At 43.0% G+C, this 10000-nt stretch overlaps 1 protein-coding gene across 1 annotated transcript in view; it reads right to left on the bottom strand.

Moving 5' to 3' along the window:
- The window catches only part of LOC311144418 (extracellular matrix organizing protein FRAS1-like), a gene marked incomplete at both ends in the record, with an annotated part of 83685 nt that overhangs the window by 49326 nt on the left and 24359 nt on the right, over positions 1-10000 (bottom strand). Inside the window, 9 exons of the mRNA XM_084180426.1 lie at positions 70-333; positions 2161-2317; positions 2879-3072; positions 3673-3808; positions 4532-4694; positions 6852-7003; positions 7354-7601; positions 8417-8545; positions 8834-8965. Coding sequence (XP_084036552.1) covers positions 70-333; positions 2161-2317; positions 2879-3072; positions 3673-3808; positions 4532-4694; positions 6852-7003; positions 7354-7601; positions 8417-8545; positions 8834-8965 — 1575 coding nt within the window. The remainder of the gene's footprint in view (positions 1-69; positions 334-2160; positions 2318-2878; positions 3073-3672; positions 3809-4531; positions 4695-6851; positions 7004-7353; positions 7602-8416; positions 8546-8833; positions 8966-10000) is intronic.

The following is a 10000-nucleotide window of genomic DNA, read 5'->3' as shown; positions in this document are numbered from 1 at the left end:
ATACACACACACGCACGCACGCACACACACACACACACACACACACACACCCTCTCTCCAAGCCCGTACCTGCAGCCAGCTGCAGGCCTCTATTCACAGTCATCCTTGGTCCTTCACTCTTCCTGACGTCTATGGTGAAGGTGAGCCGTCCGGTGCTGGTGTGGATGCCGTCAGTCAGGGAGAAGGATAGCTCATCACTGCCCCCGCTGGCCGCATCAGGGGCGTACACCAGCAGCAGGTCCAACACGTCCTGGTAGGTGAATGTGGAGCCCTGAGACAGGACCCGACCGTTCTCCAGAGGCTGGGAGTAGAACTGGCGTCTACGCAGTTTGCCTGAAAACAGGACCATGGTGGGAAAGAGTGAGTATGTGGGGTTGCAACTTGCCTGAACACAATGATAATAATAATAATAATAATAATAATAATAATAATAATAATAATAATAAATATAATAATAATAATAATAGTAATAATAGTAATAATAATGATAATAATGTGGTCCTCTGTAGCTCAATTGGTAGAGCATGGCGCTTGTAACGCCAGGGTAGTGGGTTCGATCCCCGGGACCACCCATACGTAAACATGTATAAACACATGACTGTAAGTCGCTTTGGATAAAAGCGTCTGCTAAATGGCATATTTTTATTACTTATTATTATAATTATAATAATTATAATAATTATAATAATAACAATGATAATAATAACAATAGTCATAATAATAATAATAGTAATAACAATAACATTAATGATTATAATGATAATAATGATAATAATAATGATAATAATAATGATAATAATGATAATAATAATAATAATAATAATAATAATAATAATAATAATAATAATAATAATAATAATAGTAATGATGGTATATCTTCCTTATTTAACCCTTTTCATGACATTCAAAAGACACTTTACATATGGCAACAAAAATAAAGGTAGAAACAGATATATCAAAGAACTAAGAGAAGGTGTGTCATATATCTTCATCCCTGGAAGGCCTTGAATCCCGGCAATGTGAGACCCGCCGCATGCTTAACATGATGAATGTGTTTTTGCGCTGCGCAATGTCATTTAGCAGAAGCTGTCTGGCAGGCAGACAGTGGAGAGGACAGGGCCTCTATAGCCTCCATAGGTTTTAGTTTTATGACGGTGTGACAGGGGCTTTATGGGAGGGTTTATGTTGCTTTTACTGCCTGCAGGTTGTGAAGAATAGGTCGTTGCAGGATCCTGACATTACAGGGAGAGTTAGTGGGATAGATGGAGGGATGGAGGGAGAGTTACAAGGAGGGATGGAGGGATGGAGGGAGGGATGGATGGAGGGAGAGATGGAGGGAGAGTTACAAGGAGGGATGGAGGGATGGAGGGATGGAGGGATGGAGGGAGAGTTACAAGGAGGGATGGAGGGAGAGTTAGAGGGAGGGATGGAGGGAGGGATGGAGGGAGAGTTACAAGGAAGGATGGAGGGAGAGTTAGAGGGAGGGAGGGATGGAGGGAGAGTTAAGGGGAGGGATGGAGGGAGAGTTAGAGGGAGGGATGGAGGGAGAGTTAGAGGGAGGGAGGGATGGAGGGAGAGTTACAAGGAGGGATGGAGGGAGGGATGGAGGGAGAGTTAGATGAGGGATGGAGGGAGAGTTAGATGGAGGGATGGAGGGAGAGTTACAAGGAGGGATGGAGGGAGGGATGGAGGGAGAGTTAGATGGAGGGATGGAGGGAGAGTTAGATGGAGGGATGGAGGGAGAGTTAGAGGGAGGGATGGAGGGAGAGTTACAAGGAGGGATGGAGGGAGAGTTACAAGGAGGGATGGAGGGAGAGTTACAAGGAGGGATGGAGGGAGAGTTACAAGGAGGGATGGAGGGATGGAGGGAGAGTTACAAGGAGGGATGGAGGGAGAGTTACAAGGAGGGATGGAGGGATGGAGGGAGAGTTACAAGGAGGGATGGAGGGAGGGAGAGTTAGAGGGAGGGATGGAGGGATGGAGGGAGGGAGAGTTAGAGGGAGGGATGGAGGGATGGAGGGAGGGAGTGTTAGAGGGAGGGATGGAGGGAGAGTTACAGGCCAAGTAATGGACAGGGGAGAGAGAAGAGCAGCATTTGACACGGACTGTGTCGGGCTGTTAGAGGTGAAGTGCACTTTATTTCTGTGTGTGTACACGTACCGTAGGCAGGTTCCTTGGTGACGGTGATGATGATGTCATTGTCTGGTGTGTCTTGGTCCAGGACGTTGAGAGAAGAGTTAGTGATGACCACTCCTGAGTTCTCCTCCACCTGGATCCTGTTCACTGACACCACCGGCTCCATCTCCTCTTTACTCTGCTGCGGACACACACACACACACACACACACACACACACAAGCATTAGCACACGCACACACAGACAGACAGACAGACGCAGGCACACACATGCTCGCACACACAAACAAATTTAAAGTTTATCATTCACACACACAAAAATACATACACCCAAGTCTCTGTCAGGATCATCACCTCAAGGCCCTAGCAGACAAATTGATCGATTTTTATGGTGGGCGGGAAAAAACAGGCCTGGTGTAGTTATCACAGAACAAGAAAATCCGTCAACCTTGTCTGAAAGTTTTCTTTGTGCACTTGGGTTAAGAGTTGCAGTTAATTATTATTAATAACATAGTATTTGTAAACACACAACATCATCTTTAAAATATTAGTAAAGCTACCGTGCTGATCTCATGAACTTTCAGTCCCTCTATGAATCTCCATATATCAAACCAAGTGACAGGTCTGCTGTATGTCTTAAAGGATTGTGGCTTTAATCATTATTTCTACCAGTACATCTATGTTGACATTGAATGTCTGGCTGCACCCATCACTGATATAGTAGTAGCAGTAGTATTATTTACCAGTATATCTATGTTGACATTGAAGGCCTCTGTCTGGCTGGACCCATCACTGATGTAGAAAGAGAAGGTGTCCTGGTAGTGGTCAGTGTTCTGGACGTTCTGAACGTAGAAGATGTGGTCAGTCGTCAGGTCGTCCACGGAGAAGGGAACCTCTGGACTGATGATGCGGGTATTTGAACCGCCCATCGAGCCCACTGGGAGACAGAGGACGAGACCAGAATGGGAAGTGAGATCAGAAACATCTAAGACACCATGTAGAAATACGCCAGGCTCATAGATATTCATTTATATTTCAACAGGGGAATACTCAGAAGAAGACAACATAACTGAAGACCAGTACTTCAGACTAATCTCACATCATGGATGAAAAACAGGGTTTACTTTGCAGCATTAAAGACTTTTGTTCAGGCCTCCCTCCACTTTCATCAGTGTTGTTTCATATGTCTATATGTACTGTATTACCGTACCTCTCTCTCTCTCTCTCTCTCTCTCTCTCTCTCTCTCTCTCTCTCTCTCTCTCTCTCTCTCTCTCTCTCTCTCTCAGGATCTAAGGCTATAGATTGGGGATGAGTGTTTTCTTTGAAAGATACAAGGTGCTGTCAATCAACAGACCAGACCACTGAAGATCCAGATGGTAAATAAATCCACTAGGGAGGTCTGCTGTCAAGATGTTACAGTATGTTGTATATTACTGATATGCATAGTGTACACTCACACACATGCATTACAAACAAAAGCACACATGCGCATGGTCTCACACACACACACACACACACACACACACAAACACACACCTCTTCGTCTCGTGTTCTCAACGAAGCCATATTTGGGCGCGCTGATCATCCACACCAGCAGGTCCTTCTTGGGTGTGTCCAGATCTGATACAATGATGTGATTGGTTGACAGCTGGACTCTTCCTCCTTCCTGTACCTAGAAATACACAACATAGAAAGTTGCACAAGATCTCAGTATGCAGATACAGCATTGGGTGAGAGCACTTCTAGGACAACTAGGAGGAACTTACCCCTAGATAGCTACCGATAGTCAGTGCTAATCTTTAATATATAATAAATAAACAGTTAGGCTTGCGGAAGGTAACTCGGATCCTAGATCAGTCACTAAGTGCAACGTGCACCCCAAGCCTATTTCTATTATACAGCTGAGCCTGCCAGTTAATGTTAATGAGGGATATCTGTATAATATAGACCACGTTCCATAGAATTAGAATAACTAGAACAGACGTCCCCATTCCATTATCAATTGCCAATGTCAGCGGTTCTATTTCCGTTCTACTCATTTGTGCTACATTGATCAACCTTGACTCATTCACATCACAGTGACCATCAGACAGCAGCTGGCGACAACTATTATTAATCACATTATACAACCCTTGTGTTAGAACACACACACTCATACACACACACACACACACACACCACACACACACACACACACACACACACACACACACACACACACCACACACACACAGCGTTAGACACTGGTCCACTGAGCGTTGCATCAGCTGTGTTACCTGGTTACGCTTCATCTGTTGCAGACTGTCTCTCTTTGTTCTGTCCCTAGCAACTGTCCAAACAAGCGGAGTTGAGTGTGTGTGTGTGTGTGTGTGTGTGTGTTTGTGTGTGTGTGTACCTTGATGCCACTGCGGACGGTGACCACTGGAGGCTGTCCCTTTATGGAGGTAATGGTGATGGTACACATCTGGTTGTCAAGGCGACTGTTCTCACCGTCGTAAACAATGAAATGGAAGATGTCCGTCACCGGCTGGGTTCCTGTCTCAAAGGAAGTGATGTACCTGGTACGGCAGGAAGGAAATCTGAGCTTTAGTGAAGTTCATCCGAAAACAACGTCTTCACGGAAAACAAAACAATACAAATTGGTCACAAAACCAGTGCATAGTATCATCTCCTAATAATCCTTGTTTAATATTAGCAACAACAAAGAAATGTGCGACATAGAAAGACATACCATATGACAAGTTCACTGTAACACATTAGAAGGGCTAATACATGCTTATAACAAGTAATAAATCATTATAGCTACCTATTGCTTTTAAGAAAAGTGTTACCAAAGAATCTTATCACTCTTTGTAGCCTACATCACTTTCATGAACGATGGGCTACAGATTAGCGGTGGAAGAGGTGAGATTCCCCTCACACTAATACAACACTTTATACAAGCCCTCTACAATCTGGAGAATGGAACTGAATCTAATATCCTCTAACTCTCACCATTATAAAGCCTGGTCGTGTATAAGCCCTTTAAAAACGAGCAAAAGTACCTGAATGAAATATAATATTTTCTAATTCTCTATAAAACAGAGGTGTCTGTGTTACAACACAGAGAGGCAGTCTGCCAAGCTTAACTAATACAAGTGATTTAAACCCAAAGCCCCAGAGATGTTTCGTACAATATTAGCCTAGCGTGTTAATTAGCACCAAAGCTAATCAGAGGCACATTATGGGGATGAAGTCCCTAGGCCTAATATTTGTTTTCATTTCGGTGCCTGGTTTTCATTTTGTGTGTGTGTGTGTGTGTGTGTGTGTATGTGTGTGTGTGCGTGTGTGTGTGTGTGTGTGTGTGTGTGTGTGTGTGTGTGTGTGTGTGTCTTGCAGGTGGTTGGTATTTAACGTTCGCTAATTAGACATGCTAATTGAGCTAAACTGTTTGTGCCTATCCCATATCGTCGCTAAAACAGCCAATCTTTTTCTGCCATTTCTAATTTGTAGCGAGGATTTCCCAAAGCCACACAGGGAGAATATTCATATTTTTATAGTAGTTACAGTCTAAGGAGTGGATGGTAGAAAGAAGCCATTACTTTTACAAAAACCTCTCAGCTAGCTCGCTACTTTAGGCCTAAAATGAGAATTGCTCTCAATTAAATAACCTGGACCAATAAAATCAAAATGAATTAGAAATAAATATCTACACGGCAGAACAAATCGTCTCAATAATTACTGCAATAACAACAAAGGAGCTGGTAGGAATGGATACCAGAATGTGAAGTGTACAACAGAATTGACTTTCAACCTGTCCAGCTCTTTACAGATCAGTGCAGCTAAAGTATAAGCGAACAAAGAGAGGAAGCTACATTAGATTACTATGGATTACTATAGATTACTATAGATTACTATAGATGACTATGGATTACTATAGATTACTATAGATTACTTTAGATGACTATGGATTACTATAGATTACTATAGATGACTATGGATTACTATAGACATTTTACATTTACATTTTAGTCATTTAGCAGACGCTCTTATCCAGAGCGACTTACAGTTAGCACATACATTATTTTATCGAACCCACAACCCTGGCGTTGCAAACGCCATGCTCTACCAACTGAGCTACATCCCTGCCGGCCATTCCCTCCCCTACCCTGGACGACGCTGGGCCAATTGTGCGCCGCCCCATGGGTCTCCCGGTCGCGGCCGGCTACGACAGAGCCTGGATTCGAACCAGGATCTCTAGTGGCACAGCTAGCACTGCGATGCAGTGCCTTAGACCACTGCGCCACTCGGGAGATAGATTATTATAGATTACTATAGATTACTTTAGATGACTATGGATTACTATAGATTACTATAGATTACTATAGATTACTTTAGATTACTATAGATTACTATATATTACTTTAGATGACTATGTATTACTATAGATGACTATAGATTACTATAGATTACTATATATTACTTTAGATGACTATGGATGACAATGGATTACTATAGATTACTATAGATTACTTTAGATTACTATAGATTACTATATATTACTTTAGATGACTATGGATTACTATAGATTACTATAGATTACTTTAGATTACTATAGATTACTATATATTACTTTAGATGACTATGGATTACTATAGATTACTATGGATTACTATAGATTACTATAGATTACTATATATTACTTTAGATGCACCCTTAGTTTTAGATGGCTCTACCTGATCCTGTGTTTGTTGATGTCGTCCATGGTGAAAGAGGAGTACTCCGTCATCTCCTGGTGGTCTGAGTCGGACCCTGTCCTGGTCAGGATGCCGTACATAGGAACCGACACCAGCTGAATACGGATCTGCTCATCTGGAGAGGTGTCGCTCTGCAAAATATGATCACGTATTTCATAATACGTAAACTATTAAAAAATATATATGCCGATTATTATGTGAAGCTGTGGTGGAACGTACAGTATCTACAGCACTTAAACACAGCAACCAGAGTCACTATAAAGAGGGTTCAATAAGTCAAGACCATAATGGAAGGAGCTGGACTACACTACATAATATTACGATCATGGGTGAACAGAAACCAGAAGAACCATTCAGACGGGGGGTCCAGATATGGATACCCATAGCGTGTGTGTCCTGTGTGTGTCACCCACACATCTAACTCTGAGCTTCAGTCAAGAGTTTAGAGCAGGAGTGCTTGTGTGTGTGTGTTTGTACTAACCGTATAACCCAGGTGTGTACGTCTGATGACACTGCTACTTTTTTCAGGAACCTCCATGGACAGCAGGGCCTCTGGGTCTCTCCTGGGCCCGTCGCCCCCGACGCCCAACACAACCACCTGTACCACCGCCGTTGTCATGGAGAAGCCATCGGTAACGGTGAAGGTGATGGCGTCCTCGTCCGTGGAGAGGCCGGAGTGTTCATACTGCAGAACGTTACGGGTCACGTCACTGAAGGAGAACGTGTCACCTGGAGGGACAAAGGAGTTGAATCAGTCTGTTAAAGAAATAATACAATTATGTTATTCTTACTGGTCTAACTATCTACTGGTCTAACTATCTACTGTTACTGGTCTAACTATCTACTGGTCTAACTATCTACTGGTCTAACTATCTACTGGTCTAGCTACCTACTGGTCTAGCTACCTACTGTTACTGGTTTAGCTATCTACTGGTCTAACTATCTACTGGTCTAACTATCTACTGGTCTAGCTACCTACTGTTACTGGTTTAGCTATCTACTGTTACTGGTCTAACTATCTACTGTTACTGGTCTAACTATCTACTGGTCTAACTATCTACTGGTCTATCTACTGGTCTAACTATCTACTGGTCTAGCTACCTACTGTTACTGGTTTAGCTATCTACTGTTACTGGTCTAACTATCTACTGGTCTAACTATCTACTGGTCTAACTATCTACTGGTCTAACTATCTACTGGTCTAACTATCTACTGTTACTGGTCTAGCTACCTACTGTTACTGGTTTAGCTATCTACTGTTACTGGTCTAACTATCTACTGGTCTAACTATCTACTGGTCTAACTATCTACTGGTCTAACTATCTACTGGTACTGGTCTTAGCACAGCCCCCCACCCCCCCCCCCCCCCCCCCCCCCCTTCTCATCTTGTACTTCTTTATCATTCTGTTACACAAAATAAAACAGTTTTCTGCGGATGTGTGAGAATTCAGAACATGTGCTATGCAAAGTCGTTATAGAAATTTGGTGACACTTTGACTTTTCTGTGTAATATTGTATTGGTCTGTATCGACTCTACTTCTCACCATTCATCATCTCAGTCTGTGAGTCCAACTCCATCTTGACCAGGGTTCCATGGACCGGTCCTTCCACCAGCTCAAACTCCAACTCATCAGGAGCCGTGTCTGCATCAGTTACTGCCAGCTGCTGCCCACCTACACCAAGTATTGTGAGCGACATTGAGGATGAAAGTCACGTTGCATACCAATGATTTACCATATGTTTGTAATATCAATGGTAATGCATCATTCTTTAGGATACCTGAACTAATGAGACATTCAATATTTATTAGTTCTTTATTTTCTTTTTTGTGTACCCCTAAGAACAAATTATTTTTTTACAATGACAACCTGGTAAGTGGCAAGTGAGGCAATATACGCCCGATGCCCATACGCCCTGTAGCCGAGGGTGTGGGTGGACGAGGGTCGTGGGGTTAGTCTTACCTATGGGTGTTCGTCCCCCCATGCTAACCTCCAGAACAGGGTCAAGGATCTGAAACACTGGGGGCTGCTGGTGGTTGGCCAACAAGTGGATGGAAAAGTCCATCTCTGGAGTGGTGTGTTCCCCGTCCGACACTGGAACACATACACACACAGGAGTTAGATACACACACACACACACACACACCCACACAGGCAGGCGTTACAGAGGCACACACACACGCACACATGTACATACACACACAAACATACTTCTATGGCTAATTGGTTTCTTAGTCCCCTAGAGAGTGACGTTTTAAAGGGTGTTGACTCACTAAATGTATGAATATTAAAAAACATAATTTATTTCTCTAAGGAGAGTAATTAAAGAACTTTAATGCATTATAAATCTTAAAAGGTGATACGCATACTGTAGCTACATTCACTCTGCGGGGAACTAATTGTCACTAAATAGCAACTCAAAACAAATCAAAACAATCACCGTGTGAATGGGTTTCAATGGGTTTCAGCTTGGGCTGGTGTGAATAGCATAGTTACAATGTGAAATGTGCAGAATGAGGTCATTTCAGGTGGATAACACGCATGACAGCAGGTACAGGGAATGAGAGCGAAAGGAAGTGAAGAAGTGAAACGCAATGCAACAAAGGAATAAGTCAGAACACATCAAAGAACACAAAGAGCTCTTGAGGATCACCTCAGGTTTCTCTGAACTTCAACATTACTGTTCCACGCAGTCGTGTGTGCTTGTGTACATAAGCATGTGTGTGTGTGTGTGTGACAGTACGTGTTGGAGATATGCCCTCAAACCAGAAAGCACTTTGGTGGATTCTCCACAACCTACGGGACCACTTCTATCTAGGCCACTGAACTTCTCCTAGTCCACGTGCTGTACTTACTGAATGAAGGTAATGGAGAACAGGTGTATTCAGCCACCTCACAGACACAGACAGAATGAAGGTAATGGAGAAGAGGTGTATTTAGCCACCTCACAGACACAGACAGAATGAAGGTAATGGAGAAGAGGTGTATTTAGCCACCTCACAGACACAGACAGAATGAAGATAATGGAGAACAGGTGTATTTAGCCACCTCACAGATACAGACAGAATGAAGATAATGGAGAACAGGTGTATTTAGCCACCTCACAGACACAGACAGAATGAAGATAAT

This window comes from Coregonus lavaretus (assembly GCF_964263955.1).
Source record: "Coregonus lavaretus genome assembly, chromosome: 17".
Taxonomy (NCBI): domain Eukaryota; kingdom Metazoa; phylum Chordata; class Actinopteri; order Salmoniformes; family Salmonidae; genus Coregonus; species Coregonus lavaretus.
Note: the sequence above shows the minus strand (reverse complement) of the source record. Positions and strands in the feature narration are given on the sequence as shown.